General features: G+C 49.8%; 2 protein-coding genes across 2 annotated transcripts; one reads left to right on the forward strand and one right to left on the reverse strand.

Moving 5' to 3' along the window:
• The first annotated feature begins 309 nt into the window (after window positions 1-309).
• On the forward strand, window positions 310-6,686 carry mfsd9 (major facilitator superfamily domain containing 9). Its single transcript, XM_047046143.1, has 6 exons — window positions 310-606; window positions 2,163-2,250; window positions 2,439-2,482; window positions 3,862-3,991; window positions 4,157-4,366; window positions 4,773-6,686. The coding sequence occupies exons 1-6, from the start codon at window positions 523-525 to the stop codon at window positions 5,630-5,632; spliced, it is 1,416 nt and encodes a 471-aa protein (XP_046902099.1). The 5' UTR covers window positions 310-522; the 3' UTR covers window positions 5,633-6,686.
• Window positions 6,687-6,747: 61 nt separating this feature from the next.
• slc9a2 (solute carrier family 9 member 2) lies at window positions 6,748-16,308 on the reverse strand. Its single transcript, XM_047046142.1, is given in 15 exon segments — window positions 6,748-7,680; window positions 7,682-7,709; window positions 7,899-7,986; window positions 8,328-8,450; window positions 10,010-10,112; window positions 10,196-10,342; window positions 10,613-10,683; window positions 10,845-10,934; window positions 11,498-11,697; window positions 12,007-12,224; window positions 12,410-12,660; window positions 14,473-14,721; window positions 15,073-15,287; window positions 15,705-15,914; window positions 16,211-16,308. Coding segments are annotated over 14 exon segments (2,220 nt in total). The 5' UTR covers window positions 15,778-15,914; window positions 16,211-16,308; the 3' UTR covers window positions 6,748-7,316.
• Between the last annotated feature and the right edge of the window lie 89 nt (window positions 16,309-16,397).

Below are 16,397 nucleotides of genomic sequence, written 5' to 3' on the forward strand. Positions count from 1 at the left end.
CAATAATTACTCCAAAACTGGCTCCTGGAAAAATGTATATATAAAAATGTATGAGAGAGAGAGAGAGAGAGAGAGAGAGAGAGAGAGAGAGAGAGAGAGAGAGAGAGAGAGAGAGAGAGAGAGAGAGAGAGAGAGAGAGAGAGAGAGAGAGAAAGACAGTGAGTAAGAGAGAGAGAGACGTGGGCAGTGCGCATAGTGAGAATGTGCGAATTTGAATAACGCGCTCCAAATATTTGACGCACGGTCTATACCACCCTTCGTTGTGCAAAGGGGAATTCCGGGTGATTTTGCTTTGCAAACATGTATTTTAAACCAGCCAAGATTCGTCAAGATGAATGCAGAACCTGTTTCAACAATCTAATAAATATGTAGCAACAGCTCAGAACTCGGCGTGAGAACTTGCATGCTAATGCTCCTCCCCCGCTGAACAGCAACATTGTGGGACCTTTTGGTGGATGGGCACTCCAGAAGTGTGTGTGAACACTTCCGCAACAACCGTCACAGAGCTGTCATTGCGGGAGAATGAACAACGCGAAATGTAGCATATATCAGAAGCCTAAAGGACGAACGCGGATTATACAATGTATATATGTGGTGGGTTTCATGGTGAGTGTTTATGTCGTAACATGAACTGTCATACTTTCTTAACTTTCGTCTCAAGAGCTGGTAGAATTAGCATTGTATCATGTTTGAATGGTAGGCAATAATGTACGCTACATTAGACTGTAAAGTAGGTTTTACTTGGACAGATGACAGCGCGTTGACGGAAGCACAATCGCAGTGCTGTCAGAATAACGCGTCCTTCATCGGGGAGTCCTTGGAATTAGGTGGTGTTGAGTCGAAATAAACAGTTGCCACCTGCAACTCGCTGAACTGTTATTTCATGAAAAATATGGGAATTGTAAGATCTACATTAATCGCTACCTGGTTTATACAACCATTTTAAATGTTAGGGTTAAAAATAATAATATAATAATTAAAGTTACCATTACTGGTGTTTCAGGTAGATGTATAGCTGATGCGCTATAAATGCTTAGGCTACAGTTAAAATGGTCTGAGGTCTACCTCAGGTATCTCTCCATCAGACAGGGGAGTGAGAGTTGCAGAGAAGCCTATCACTCTGATTCTCTACACTGCATTCCCACCTGAAAGCTCAACTCATTTGTGAAATCTCCTTTTGACAAACGCACACGGCACATGTTTATGCGCTGCTGCGGTTGAGTTTAACTGACAATTAACCTGTTAGTTTAATGGGTAGTGCCGTGACACTGGAGGAGTTACAGTGTGACTTCAATCAAGGCTCTGGCAAGACTCTGCTGTCTTACACAAGTAGAGAAACAAGCTGAGAGAGAGAGGGGAATCTAGAACCACTCAACGAGCAACACCCTTGACAAAGACAGTGCAGTCCTGACCTCAGATCTGGAATCTGCATCTTCATGATGTGCAAACACATGATTCACTCCAATGTTCCTGTGTGTTTCCTGTGTATGTCAGCGATGATAGCTGCTAATGACATCATGTCAGTGATAAGATAACTATGGTGCTGAGCTGCCTTCAGAGGGTCAGGTTATCTCTGGATGCTAGGCACCGGCCTGCTCACCCTGTCTGGGTACTGTACATGCCTCTGTGTGTCTGCTGACTCCAGGCCCTCTCTGTCTGTATACAGTACACGTGAGAACAGCCGGCAGACAGACGTGAACTGACTGAACACTTCATGAATGAATAGAAAGTCATCCATCTGAACTTTCCTGTTCTCTGTCTCTCTCTCTCTCTCTCTCTCTCTCTCTCTCTCTCTCTCTCTCTCTCTCTCTCTCTCTCTCTCTCTCTCTGTCTCTTTCTGACTCTCTCTCTCTCTCTCTGTCTCTTTCTGACTCTCTCTCTCTTTCTCTCTCTCTCTCTCTCTGTGTCTCTGTCTGTCTCTCTCTCTCTCTCTCTCTCTCTGTCTCTTTCTGACTCTCTCTCTCTCTCTCTGTCTCTTTCTGACTCTCTCTCTCTCTCTCTCTCTCTCTCTCTCTCTCTCTCTCTCTCTCTCTCTCTCTCTCTCTCTCTCTCTCTGTGTGTCTCTGTCTCTCTCTCTCTCTCTCTCTCTCTCTCTCTCTCTCTCTCTCTCTCTCTGTGTCTCTCTCTCTCTCTCTCTCTCTCTGTGTCTCTCCTCCTTACAGGACCTGTTTGGTGTGAGCATGATCATTCCTCTCCTCAGCCACCATGTGAAGGCTCTGGGGGCCAGCCCGACCGTGGCTGGGATCGTAGGTGAGTGTTTACAAGTCAGCCATAAAGGGCTTCAGTAATAATGCCTTGATAGGACCTGGTCATTACTGGGTGACGTAAATCAAGTGCACCCCAATTACTTAGCTAATGGTTATTGACGCAGCATTGACTATGAGTCAAGACAGCTCATTTGTAAGTGACTGAATAGTTTGTTGTGGTTGGTCTTCCAGGCTCCACGTATGGGATCCTACAGCTGTTCTCGAGCACTATAGTGGTAAGTATCACTGGACTTTCTCCCCCATGCTCTCTCCCTCGCTGTAGGCCTTGCAGAGTCCACATTAAACCTGTAGGGCGGCGCCGAGTCACACGGATCCTTCTAGGGAGAGGGGTTCGGATGGGTGTCTGGGCCATCTGGGACTGTAGAGCTGAGTTGTTACACTGTCATATGCACACACACTCAGACACACTCATACACACTCACACACACACACACTCATACACACACACACCAACAACCCTACATCTACCTTGAAGCTTCTTGTTGACTGCTTGCTTGAGTTATCGGATCTCCATGGCGATGTGGTATCCCCCCGGCAATCGCCACTGATGGGTCAGAGCGAGAGTGATGCATCGTCATGCCTTCATCATTACCAGCGCATTAACACTAACCTGTTCCCCCTACTCTGTCTCCCATGACAAGCCCCTGTACTGTACGTCCATCTGGAGAAACAGATTCTCAGAGCTCTGCAGAGCCCCCCCCCCCTCGTCTCTAAAAATTGGTTTAAATCTCAGGGGTCATGCGACAAATTAAAGAAATAAGGAGCTGTTTGTGGTGGCTGGGCTCAGACATGGCAGGGAGGGGCCGAGGGAACAGTCTGGTCTCTATGGCGATCCCCACAGGCCTCATCCAGAATACAGCTAATTCAATTTGGCCCCCTGATTTCATTATATCATCATGTTGCAGTGGGCGTGTGAGTGTGTGAGTGTGTGTGCGTGTGTGTGTGTATGTGGTCATTCATATCTCAGAAGTGCCGTACGATCCAAAGTGGAGGCGCCTGGGTTGGCTAGTTGAGAGGGATGGGCTGTGGGATTCCTCAGCTCTGGGTCACCTGACCCCTCTGGGTCACCTGACCCCTCTGGGTCACCTGATCCCACACACCATCAGGGCCGCGTGGTGTGACCTCGGAGCTGGCTGGACAGGCCGTCATTCTCCTCCGCTCTGATGGAGGCCAGGCCTTCTCTGTAGCCATGGAGTCTCCTCATCTTCACTCCTGACTTCTACAGGGATGTGGAGAGACGGGACAGAGACAGGGGAATCCACGTCGTTCAAAACTATTTATGGATACATGATTAGCAGTCATACATGATTGTGGACACGGTGGCAGTTTGATCAGCATATTTCTTTCAAAATCCCCCAAACTATTGCTAATATTTCATAACCGATCGGAAAGCGCTTTGGCACATTGCAAATTTCCCACTGCTGGAAAAAAAGTATAGATATCTGTAGGGTAGTTTTAAAGTTACACATTCCTTAAAATATTTAGCATTCTGGCTTGTATTTACTCTCCCTGCTGAAGCCTATGCACCAACAAGGTTTATTCAAGGCTGTAAACAGCTTCCTGTAATGTGACATGCGTGCGTTGTGATTGGCAGGGCAGCTGGAGTGACGTGGTGGGGAGGCGGGACTCTCTGCTGACCTGTCTGCTGCTGAGCGCTCTGGGATACGGCCTGCTGGGAATGTCCTCGAGCATCGCTCTGTTCGTACTGGCCAGGATACCTGTGGGTGAGTGGGGGAGGTGCGGAGGGGGTGGAGAGGAGGGGGTTCATTTGTGTTCAAAGTCTAAGAGGCTTGTTTAGTCAGAAAAACGTGACTTACTGTGTGCTTATTCTACTCTCTCCTTATCTTTTCTCTCTGTCTCTCTCCCCCACTCCCCCTCCGTCCCTGCAGGTCTGTTCAAGCACTCCCTGTCCATCTGCAGAGCGGTGCTGTCGGACGTGGTGTCGGAGTCGGAGCGCCCCCTGGTGATGGGCCACTTCAACGCGGCCTCCAGCGTGGGCTTCATCCTGGGGCCCGTGGTGGGGGGCTACCTGACAGAGCACGAGGGGGGCTTCTACACCTCCTCCTTCACCTGCGCCGCCATCTTCCTCCTCAACGCCGGTCAGTGGGGGAGGGAGGGAGGACAGGAGAGTGAGGTGGGGAGGAAATGAGTGAGTGAGTGAGTGAGTGAGTGAGTGAGTGAGTGAGTGAGTGAGTGAGTGAGTGAGAGTGGTGGGAGGTTAGGAGAGAGAGAGAGAGAGAGAGAGAGAGACTGAAGGGGGGGGGCTACCTGATATAACAGAAACAGGAAAAGGGTTACACGCCTCACTATACACAATCCATAGTTTATATTCCTCGCTGTCTTCCATAGCATTATCCTATGTAGGGAATGAGAGAGGGAAGTAGATAAGGAGGTGGGACGGAAAGAAAAGGAGAGAGAGAAACAGTCTGAGGGAGCGAGTGAGACAAACAAGATGGAGAGAGAACTTGCGATCTCTGATCCCAGCCTCCCATTGGTCTGTTCCAGGTCTGGTGTGGATGCTTCCCTGGAGCGATGCACTCGCCCAACGCACCGACGCCAACTCCAACACCAGCGCCAGCAAGGCATGCCACGACAACAACGGCACAAACTCAACACCGCACAACTGTTCCCACGGTAACAACCACCCCCTCGAGCCCGCGCCCGGGCTAGCGCCGGCGTCTCCCCGGAAGCTCCAGGCGCGGCGAGGCTGGAGGGAGGTGTCCCTGCTCCAGCCTGCCTGGACGCAGCTGTCCTCGGTGGGCTCCAAAATCCGCACGGTGGCCTCCTCGGACATGTGGGACCTGTTCCTGGTGCGCCTCCTCATGGCGGTGGCCATCATGCTGTACTACAGCAACTTCTCCCTGGCTATGGAGGAGCGCTTCTCCATGCGGCCCAAGGTCACGGGGTACCTCATCAGCTACAGCAGCACCCTGGGAGCCCTGGCCGGGTGCCTGGTGGGTCCCCTCACCCAGCTGTACGGCAACAACACGCCGGCCCTCCTCCTCCACTCCACCGTGCTCACCTGCTGCCTCATCCTGCTCTACGCCGCCGCCGCCAGCGTGTGGAGCGTGGTGCTCAGCTCCACCTTCTTCGCCATCTCCACCACCATCGGGCGCACCTGCATCACCGACCTGGAGCTGCGGAGGGGCGGGACCCACGCCAGCGGCACGCTGATCGGGGCGGGGCAGTCGGTGACGGCGGTGGGGCGGGTCCTGGCGCCGCTGCTCTCCGGATTGGCTCAGGAGTTCAGCCCCTGCGGCCCTCCCAGCCTGGGGGTGGGGCTAGCGATGGCCGCCGTGGCCCTGCTATTGGTCAGGATACGCAAGTGGGACGGCAAGGGGAAGGGGAAGGAGGCCAAGCTCTGAGACGACGGAGGGAGAGAGAGAGAGTGAGGCGGAACGAGAGCGTATGAAAGGATGGCGTATCGATGCTAAACCATCGCTCACTTAGGCGGGAGGAGTCTGGTTGGAGCGGTTGGACCACTGAAGACAGACTCTGGGGGTTGTTGATTGGTCGTTTGAGTGTGAGGGGCTGTCGTCTTGGTCGTTTGTTGTTTTGTGAGTGTAAAAAGGGGGCGTGCCCCTTCTGTTACGTTGATGTGATGATGTCACAATAAGAGTGCTGTCCACCAGCACGGCAGATCAATCAGGGACGTTGTCTCAGACACGCAAACACACACACACACACGTGTTGCGTTACCCTGGCAACCTTAGAACACCCAGGCCTGCCCTGCAGCCCTCCGTCAGAGAGGGTGGAAATCTATAATGACCTAATATGGTCATGTTCACGTGGGAATATTCAATGAGAATATTGGCTTTATGTCTCTTGTCAGAGACAATCATGTTTAAGAGCAAATGATGTCTTAGGATGTACAGTGGTCTTTAACTTCCTTAACCACTATAGACTAACTGTACTCTACACACCAGGCACTATGAGTCCCCAAATATGCACTTCATCCACTTGTCGGCTCCCAATCCCTTTAAGACAGGAGAGGAGAGCCTTCTGCTGTAGCCTCACAATAGGAACAGGTCCAGGATCAGGTCCAATCTTGTCAGCTCTGGTGTAAACAAAGAAGAGGCTGGAAGAGAAACCGATCTGAGCATCCTCGACCCCTCGTCTCTCTGGGTCACATGTTCATGCTGTGCTGGAGGCTCCGCCCCCGGTCCTTGTTGCTCTGGGTTACGTTTACATTCAGTTTGTTTTCTTACTTTTCTAGATGTTAACATCCAATGTAGACCTCATTATGGTGACCTGTTATTTGGCTATTTGAGCTGTAATACAGGGAAGTAAGTTTGTTTTCAGATGTGGCCGATAAATGTAATTTTCTTAATGGTGCGGAGGACAGATTTGCCGTTTTCCAAAAGTATAATGAAACCTTCTCCCCTGCTGTAATCTCTAAACTGACTATATATATATATATATATATATATATATATATATATATATATATATATATATATATATATATATATATATATATATATATACACACACACAATTACCAGATTTAGTTTCATTCATTTATTACTTTAAAAAGAAATGGGCATATACAAATTGTATTATTTGTTACCTACATATTTAAGGTTTTTTATTTCCAGCTAAGAGTTGGGGTTGTTCTAATACCACTGAATAGAATAAAACACTTCTGTTGGACTGAGTCCTCCTGTGGGAGATAATAAAATAATCCATATTGTCCTTTGCCAACATAATTTTTCACTATAGAAAACAATAACCTGCAAAATGCTAACTAAATGCAAACTGTCAAAGCCTGCACCATTATATCTATATGGTACTAACCTCTGAGCTATATCCCCCCCTCTTCACAACTCTGTCAATCCCGACATATCATAGGCACACACATACTTCCAACTCCCTGACCACATTGGACATGAAGAAAAATAAAACGAAGAAACTTGATGTATGTATACCCAGTACAAGCCAGTAGACAGGTGTTCCACAGTTCGGAGGTTCTAGAACCCTGGGCTGAGCGGAGGGTCCGGCCGGAGCAGACCTGCTGCTACGAGAGCTCTCCAAGTTCAAACAGGGTTCTCAGGGGTTCTTCCGAGGGTTCCACTGGGGTCTCTTCAGCAGGGGGTTCCGCGTTCCGCCTGACCTGTCAAGAGGCTCAGCGGCCCAAGAGGGGGGCGTGGCCTGAGGCTCCTCCCCCTCCCCCTGAGGATCAAACTCAATGTCGCTACCATGGGCACCGTTGCCGGGGAGATCCAGGGAAGGGTCGAAGCGGAGCTGAGGGGCGGGGACGCAGGAGTCTGAGGAGGACGAAGCGATCCGCCCCCGCGCCCCCCTCTCGTCCACCACGTCCAGAGAGGGCCTCTCCATCAGGGTGTCCAGCCTGCGGAGAGGCATCATGACCCGGGTCGGTCTCGGCTGGGCCCGCCTGGAGCGGGCTGGAGGGTTCCACCTCCGACTTGGTGTCTTCATCACCTGGAGGGAGAGAGAGAGGGGGAGGGAGCGAGCGAGAGAGAGAAGGGAGGAGTAGAGACAGAAGGAAGGAACAATGGGGAAGAATTGATTTGGATTGGAATTGAATGGGAAAAATAACGTCCTATGAGGTGTTCTACCCGCCTTGATAGGTCAGAAAGTGTCTGATCTCCACCTGGCTGCCACACTCACTTGTATGACTCATCCTCTTACGAGGGAATTGGGAGTCCAGATTCTTCCCAGCAGGCAGAGAGAAGTACTTCTGAGACTTGGGTATACTCTGGGAGGGAGAAAGAGAGAGGGAGAGAGAGAATGGGAACAAGACAAGGTTTTTGGAGAAAGCTGAATCATTACAGGCATACTAGTGTAATTGAATCCGGTAGTACATTCCCAGACAATCCCCAGTTGTTACAGACATTACTACTGAACTAAGAATAGTACCATGCTGGCTAATACAGAGGGGACAGTAAATATAGCAGCTATCTATTCCTGCTCATCACCTGTCCTCCACCAACTAGCCTGTCACATCACCCCTTCCAAACCTCCTCCTCTCCCCTCCTCCCTCTCCTCTCCCCTCCCCCCTCTCCTCCCTCTCCTCCACCCTCTCCTCCTCCGCTGTACCTGGTCCTGGTCCCGGAAGCTTCCGGGCCGCAGGCTGCGTCTGATGCTGGCGTGTCGCCTGATCAGGATCTCCTTGGTCCTGTCGTCATTGGGCAGCGTGTGCTTGTTGGTGTACGCCATCGTCTGAGGAACACACACCGGGCTTACGTTACACACAGCACATAACACACACACATCATTACTCATGACACACAGTCTTTGCAAAGATAAGAGACCGAAACGCACACAGTTAGTGATAAGAAACGACACATAAAATTGTAATTTGATACATTTCTTATTCATTATTCTAACCCTAACCCATTTGGACTGCATACAAGGACAAGTGTGTGGGTTACAGGAACATTTCAGGTTTGTGGTGGTTAAGTCACAGACCGCATCACTGAACGTTCCAGAACATCATGTTCCCCCACCCCAGACCACCAGAGGACAGCAGATTCTAGTCAGGGGCTGAACGCAGAAAGCAGCAAGACCTAAACAGCAGTTTCTTTATAGGCCTGATCACTGATCTCTCACTGATTTCACCAGATCTATTTGATCATTATCATACATCATAATGTTGTGTATTTTACAACGTTGCCACTGAACTCTGAGTGAGAGCTGAGAGGCTCTGGGTTAGTTTGGGCTTAACAGGCCACCATAAGTTCTAACGCCCTGCAGATGAAGTACACATGCAACATGTCCTGTCTAGATGAACCTAAGGTCATGTGCACATCTGTAACATTCTTCGTGAACATAAAAAAAACTAAAAAAACACTGATCTTTTCCTCAGACGAGTCTGTCTTCTCTGACTGAATGCAGTCAGACCTGTTATGGGAGTTTACTTTTCAAACAATGACAATGACAAAGAGGTTGACAGAAACTGAGAAAGGGGGGTAGACAGAGAGAGGGAAGTAGAGAGAGAGAGAAAGAGGAAGGTAGAGTGAATAAGAGAGAGGAGGTAGGTAGGTAGGTAGGTAGGTAGGTAGGTAGGTAGGTAGGTAGGTAGGTAGGTAGGTAGGTAGGTAGGTAGGTAGGTAGGTAGGTAGGTAGGTAGGTAGGTAGGTAGGTAGGTAGGTAGGTAGGTAGAAAGAGAAGCAAGATGGGATAGTGTAACCAAGCAAGTGAAATTACACAATTAACCACAACTCGAGACAAGCCTCATTACATAGGAAACGTGCGCACACACCAACACCCCCCACGCATGCATGCGGCCCCCGCTTTCAGCCAACGCTCCTGAGGGCTGATGTCACCTATGGAAAAGTACTGGTGACCACAGTCATCCTGTGGAGCGATGCAAAGTAGCAGGTGACATAGTCCTTCATGTCTACAGGTTCTCCTCGAGCAAAGTGTCCAGGAAAACACTGACTATGCATGGCTGTCAGATTGCTTCAGATCCCTGACGTTTAGTTTCCTGTCTGGAGGCCTTAGACAACAGTTGTCATATTTAATTGTGTGTAAATGTGTCTACTAGCGGAGGTGAAATCAACATAACGAATAAATAGATTATCTGCGAAAAGAGGCGCGGGTTCCTTTTTTTAATGTGGGTGGAACAACTGAGCATGTGGGGTGTGGAATATGTTCTTTACTTATAAAAAAGGGTGCGGCCAGACTTCATCCAATCTACCCCACCCAAAGTATGATAAAACCGAAATCAGTGGCGTGGTCACGTGTTCCCTGATGCAGCTGAGCCGTGAGCTTCTCACCCTCTGGCGGATGTTGTACATGTTTTTGGACAGGATGTCGTGCATGCTCCTCAGGTCACTGGCCAGGAACTTCTGCTTGGATTTGAGGAAGGTCTTATTTTCACTGGAAGACACAAACACGACAGGCGGGTCAGTGACACCTGAGAGGGAGGGAGGGAGGGAGGGAGGGAGGGAGGGAATACAGACCAGTCTTCGTTGGCTTCTGACACAGAGTCCAGGATCTCCATGGCGTTCTGCAGCTCCAGCTTCTTGTACAGCGCCACGATGCTGGACTCAGCCCTGTCGTCTCTGATCAGGATCTTCCTCAGAACCATGTTGTTGAACTTCATGAACCTTCCCGAAGAAAGACAGCATGGTTACACTCACAGGAGAAACGTCTGCTAAACCAAATCAAATGTGAATGAATTTCTTACATTATTATTACATGGATATTGGATATGATGCACAGCACAGAAGAGGTTTCATGTTACTTTCCCCTTTGATTTCTCTCCACCACCTGATCTTACTCTACTGAAGCAGACTGTAAGGAACGCTCTTAGCTGCTGTGGGAGGAGTCAAAGAGACAGGGAGCTCGTTTAGACTGCTGTTCACAACCCTCCTTACTTATCCTTCCAGTAGAAGTGTCCCCACTGGCCACAGAGGTCCTCGATGCCAGCGATGGTGTGCTCCATGAGCTGGGGGAGGAGGAGGGACCAGGAGGAAGGAGAGGGAGGAGAAGCAGAGGAGTGGAAGATCATGAGGTAAGGCATGCCAGGACACAAGGACAAACAGGCAGACAAACAGGCAGACAGACAGGCATACAGGCAGGTAGACAAGCAGACAGAGAGAGACCCACTCTGGCGTGGACCTCTACGTTGATGGTGTCCAGGTTCCGGTTGGTTCTGCGGACGTTGAGGAGCTCGATCAGAGGCCGTATGCTCATACCCTGGAGAGTAGCAGAAGATGAGTCAGTGTGATCGCATAGCTCTGCCCTGCCTCCATACTGCCCCCATACTGCCTCCATACAGCCCCCATAATCAACACAAGAACTAGCTCATGTACTGTGCATGTCTATAACTCGTGGTTGGAGGGATGAGAAATAACTCCTGTAAAAAGCAGGATGTTTTGTAAGCACTGGACTGGGAACAAAAGTGCTTGCCTCTCTCCTGCTTAACCTCCACCTATCCCCGTCCTCTCCTGCTTAACCTCCACCCATCCCCATCCTCTCCTGCTTAACCTCCACCTATCCCTCTCCTGCTTAACCTCCACCTATCCCCCTCCTCTCCTGCTTAACCTCCACCTATCCCTCTCCTGCTTAACCTCCACCTATCCCCGTCCTCTCCTGCTTAACCTCCACCTATCCCTCTCCTGCTTAACCTCCACCTATCCCCGTCCTCTCCTGCTTAACCTCCACCTATCCCCCTCCTCTCCTGCTTAACCTCCACCTATCCCCCTCCTCTCCTGCTTAACCTCCACCTATCCCCTCTTATCCCCCTCCTCCTCCTCTACCTGGATGAAGACGGTGAAAAGGATGACTGCGATGGTGGCGGTGATGAAGAGCTGCCGGCGCCCGATGGTTTCCGGCAGGGTGAAGACCAGGGCGAAGGAGATGGCCCCCCTCAGGCCTCCGTAGGCCAGGCCAAACTGGTCCTTGAAGTTGAAGGGGATGGTGCGGAAGGGGTTAATGATCTGGGTCAGCACCAGGACACCTGGAACAGACAGAGGTCAACGAGAGGAAAGATTGAAAAAGCTACTGGATGTTTGACACGTTTTACACTTGGGTTTGTTTACCCATCTCAGTCAGGACCCAGAATTCACTCCCATTCAAAATCGTGTTTTCCCTAACCCTAAATGTCATTCTAACCCTAACCTTAATTTGACCCTTAACCCCTTAAACGAAGAATCTAGCTAAAAGCTTTCTTAGTTTACGATGCGAGGATAGCATAGACAGGTATAGATAAACACGACCCGCCCCCCCCTCACCCAGGGCCCCCCTCACCCAGCCCCCCCCCCCTCACCCAGGCCCCTCCACAGCATGGCGAACAGCAGGGTGAACAGGATGTAGCCCCAGTTCCACTCGTGCTCCGTGGTGATGGTGACCACTCCCAGGAAGAAGAAGATGAGCGTCTCAGAGATGGTGCCCAGCAGCTTGACCACGGTGCGGATGGTGGTGGTGGAGCGCTGGGAGACGTTCTCCTCCACGTAGTACTTCATGGTGAGGGCACAGGTCACGATACTGGGGGGGGGGCACACGCAGGGGAGACACACTTAGGACGCTCGCTGAGGGCCATTACACTCAAACGCACACACGCAATCCATGCACGCACAAACACACGCTTACGCATGTACAGGGACAGACAAGCGTTCACGCATTCACACACACAGAGGCACGCACACACACGCACACACAGCCGGACTCACGCCATGATGCTGGAGATGGAGAACAGCTCAGCCACCAGGTAGGCCAGGTAGCTGTACATGAAGATGAAGAGGGGCTCGATCTCCCTGACGTTGCCGGTGAAGCGCGTGGTGAAGGCCGCCACGAAGCCAAACAGCACGCCGAAGCCCAGGCCCCCCAGACCCACCACGAAGAACCGCGCCACGCCCAGGAACACGTCCACCGGCTCCACCACCGGCATATCCGCTACAAAGTTGAACATGTTGTACAGCACCTGGAGAGGAGGGGGAGAGGGAGGTGAGGAGGCAGGAAGGAAAGTAGAGAATTCAGGGGAGAAAGTTATAACTTCTGAACTCTCAGCCATGCTAGTAAATCACACCCAGGTTGTGTTTGAACTGCTCTGTTGATTATGTGATACCACACAGCACTTGGCATGCTTTGCCTTAATCCTGGCTGACAAACACTCACCTTAACCCTGGCCAAAATACACATTTTCCCATACCCTGGACCACAAACACCCTTTACCAGAACCTGGTCAACTGGACAAGCCTGATCAGCTCATACTCATACCATAGCATGCTTGTCTGTCTGTGTCAATCCTTGTTCAATACAGTTCAGCGAGTCACTAAGATTTCCAACAGGAGGAAGCTGTACACACACACTGTTCCAGTTCCCTCCTCACGGGACACCATGGAGGAAGTGCATGAGGCACCGTCCAGTGCTTAAACTGTGTTCCAGACACCAGGTTTACCCCTGTGTGCTCCCAGCAGCGACCACGCCCAGCCTCTCCCAGTCCCCAGTGTTTGTGCTTCTCTCTCAGGCTCCCTAACAGCAGCTCTCAGCTACTGTCAGGACAACAAAGAGGCTGCTCCCCCCCCACCCCCCCCCCCCCCCCCCCACAGCGGGGGGGCCACCGTGGGCCAGGGAGCGTGAGAAGGGAAGAGGCACACTGCAGAGGGCAGACCAGAGCCTGGGTCTCTGTAACACTGGGAGACGGTTCAGGTGAGACTCTCAACTTCCTCGTTTGATCTGGTGAAGAGACATCATGAAACCACTGAAAAATACAATATTAGTCATTATAATAGAGGAGAAATAAACACCCAAAGCTGTCTCTTTGTTTATGTTAACTGGCTTTTCCTGATTGGTGAAAACTCTTTCAGATGCTGGCCTCCTTATTAAAGTCAACTAGTTGTTTTAGTCAATGGTTCCCTTTTCCCCCGCTATTCCTAGTATAACAGTTTCAGAAGCCTGCTTACTTTTCCAGGTATAACAGTCTTCAGCCCCAGCTCTTGTTTTTTACAGGAATCACCACGTTGTTATTATGTTAGCCCATTGCAACAGCAAATGGGAGCCTATATCCAGACAATGACGTGCCGACTCCACCCACTCAAACAGCCGGAGAGACAAACCGGTTTGGTTACATCTAAGCAAACACACATACTGATAGGCATGCAGTACACACATTTTCACTCCACTCAAATCATATTTCCTTTAAAGTATATACATGTATTCAAAAGCCACAATCAGGAATATACACTTAATGATGTGCAAAGTCATATTATAACATGACTGTACCAAAGAGGAGCTGTGCTTTTGAAGGCAGATGGCGTGGTGAGATTCCACTGTGCTCTCAGTGAAACTGGAGCTTCCCACAGAAAGCAAAACCAGATCGAGAGGTGTGGTGTTAGTGAGACAAAGGCCCCACTCAGTCAACAAGATGACCCTTTAGGAGATATTACACAGCAACATGTTTACTGCAAACATCAGAAGGGTTGGTTCTGAGGTGCTTTTGTGTGACCATGCTAATGTTTTGGAATTGTGAGAAAAAACAGTTCTGGAGAATGTGGATTCCACACACTCCACCAACGTGCAGCTACAAGCCCACCTTCCTTTTCGTCACACACATACAAACAAACACTTTCTCACATCCGCTTCCAAGTGTTCTCTCACAAACAGGCGCTGTGAACATCTCCCTTTCCTCCTCTCTCCCTCTCTCCCTCCCTCTCTCTCTCTCTCTCTCCCTCTCTCTCTCCCTCTATCCCCCTCTATCTCTCTCTCAAACACACACACACACTCACTCACTCACAACAGTGACGGCATCGTTGAACAGACACTCCCCGAACACCACGATGTAGAGCTGTTCGTTGACGGAGATGTCCTCGTACACACTGAGCACTGCCACGGGGTCCACGGCGGAGATGATGGAGGCGAACAGCAGGTTCTCCTGCAGGTTGATGTCCTGGACGCCGAACGCCTCGATCTGACACACGGCAAACAGAGACATGCCGATCCCGATGCTGTTCCACAGGGTCCCCACCACGGCGAACCACAGAACCTGCACAACAACAGCAACTTCCTCAATCACAACTGAAGGGTGCCACACAACCCTGTTGTTTATTACAGATGAATAAACGAGATGGAACATGGGTGAATGCTACTGTAATCCTCAATACAGTTAGGATCAGAAGGGTTTATTTCTTAAAATATTGTTTTTATAGATTTTACGCAATTCTTCTATGAAATGTGCTACATAAATAAAGTCTTATTATTATATTAGTTTTCTGGCGACACACATCTGTAGGTTGTGTACATATAAAACCCCCCACACGCGACAAAGCTAAATGTAATAGTCCTGTATGTGACTAGAAGCTAATAGGGCCGCCCTGCCTGTCAGCTGTGGGCGTACCGTGCCAACGTTCTCGAAGAAGGGCCTGGTGGGCATGAAGTAGCCAGAGTCCAGCACGATGGGGGGCAGCATGAAGAGGAAGAAGACGTCCGAGCTGAGCACGGCAGGAGGAACCTCCTGGACCGAGTGCATGATGGCGCCCACAATCAGACCAATGCTGATTAGGAGGCACGACTCTGGGATCCACACGGTGATCTTATGGTACACATGGAAAGCTGAGAGAGAGAGACACAGAGACAGAGACAGAGACAGAGAGAGACAGAGACAGAGACAGAGACAGAGAGAGAGAGAGAGAGAGAGAGAGAGAGAGAGAGAGAGAGAGAGAGAGAGAGAGAGAGAGACAGAGACAGAGACAGAGACAGAGACAGAGAGAGAGAGAGAGAGAGAGAGAGAGTACAAGAAGTAACAAGAATAGTGAAAATAATAGAGGTGGAGAGGAGACAAAAGACACATGAGATGATCTGGAAAACTCTACATGTTTTGACCACTGGATCAACACAGGTGGCTCTGTAGTAGAATTTATGCACATGTGAAATGGCACACTTTTTCACAGTGACAAGAAGCAGAAATTGTAGTCATATTTTTGCTTGGTGTAAGTGGTGTGTGTTTGAATAGGTGTGTTCTCTGCTCACCAATCTTGGCGAATGAAGCTAGGAGCACCCACAACGTGATCTCAAACGGTAGCTGTACTCGAGCGTAGTTCATTGTGAACACCGGGAGGTTTGACTTCACGTCATTGGGGAAAGCTTGCGGCCCGCTGTCTGGTTTGACCGGAGGTAGAACAGTAACTCCACCAGTAACGCCACTGACCGGTTTCGATGGAATTTCTCCATTGCACCAGCCTGGCAGCAAACTCACGATAAGTACTCCAAGGAAAAGTACAACCGCCTTCCTTTTAAACTTTCCGTAACATTCCATTGTGGTATAACACAATTTAAAGTTGTTTTAATATCTGAATGAAGGAAGTTAAGATCAAGAAAAAAAAGTGAGGTGAAACTGTCCTTCGTGGAAATAATCAATTAGGCTACTCCCTCCAACGATGCTCTGATCCCTTTTCGCATTATATCTTACTGAATCTCATTCATAAGTATTCTACTCAATAAATAAAAACACGGTGTAATTTAAAAAAAAATCAAACCATTCTGTCGTTAGACAAAAGTCGTTCCAACGGTGAGTTTCAGCCCAACAGTTGGGATGACAGCTTCCTCACCTATTTTGGTTGCTACCTGCCACCTGCAGCGCCTGTACGCTCATTCCGATAGGGCCAGGGCGTGGCTTTGCACCGCTCTGATTGGACTAGACCGAGGGGTAATCAAATATTTGTA

The sequence above is a fragment of the Hypomesus transpacificus genome, chromosome 23 (genome assembly GCF_021917145.1).
Source record: "Hypomesus transpacificus isolate Combined female chromosome 23, fHypTra1, whole genome shotgun sequence".
NCBI classification, from domain to species: domain Eukaryota; kingdom Metazoa; phylum Chordata; class Actinopteri; order Osmeriformes; family Osmeridae; genus Hypomesus; species Hypomesus transpacificus.

Coding starts and splice junctions, on each gene's coding strand:
- mfsd9 (XM_047046143.1), top strand. CDS start 523: ATGAACAACGCGAAATGTAGCATATATCAGAAGCCTAAAGGACGAACG. Junction 2,251..2,438: donor GACCGTGGCTGGGATCGTAG/GTGAGTGTTTAC, acceptor TTGGTCTTCCAG/GCTCCACGTATGGGATCCTA. Junction 2,483..3,861: donor TGTTCTCGAGCACTATAGTG/GTAAGTATCACT, acceptor TGTGATTGGCAG/GGCAGCTGGAGTGACGTGGT.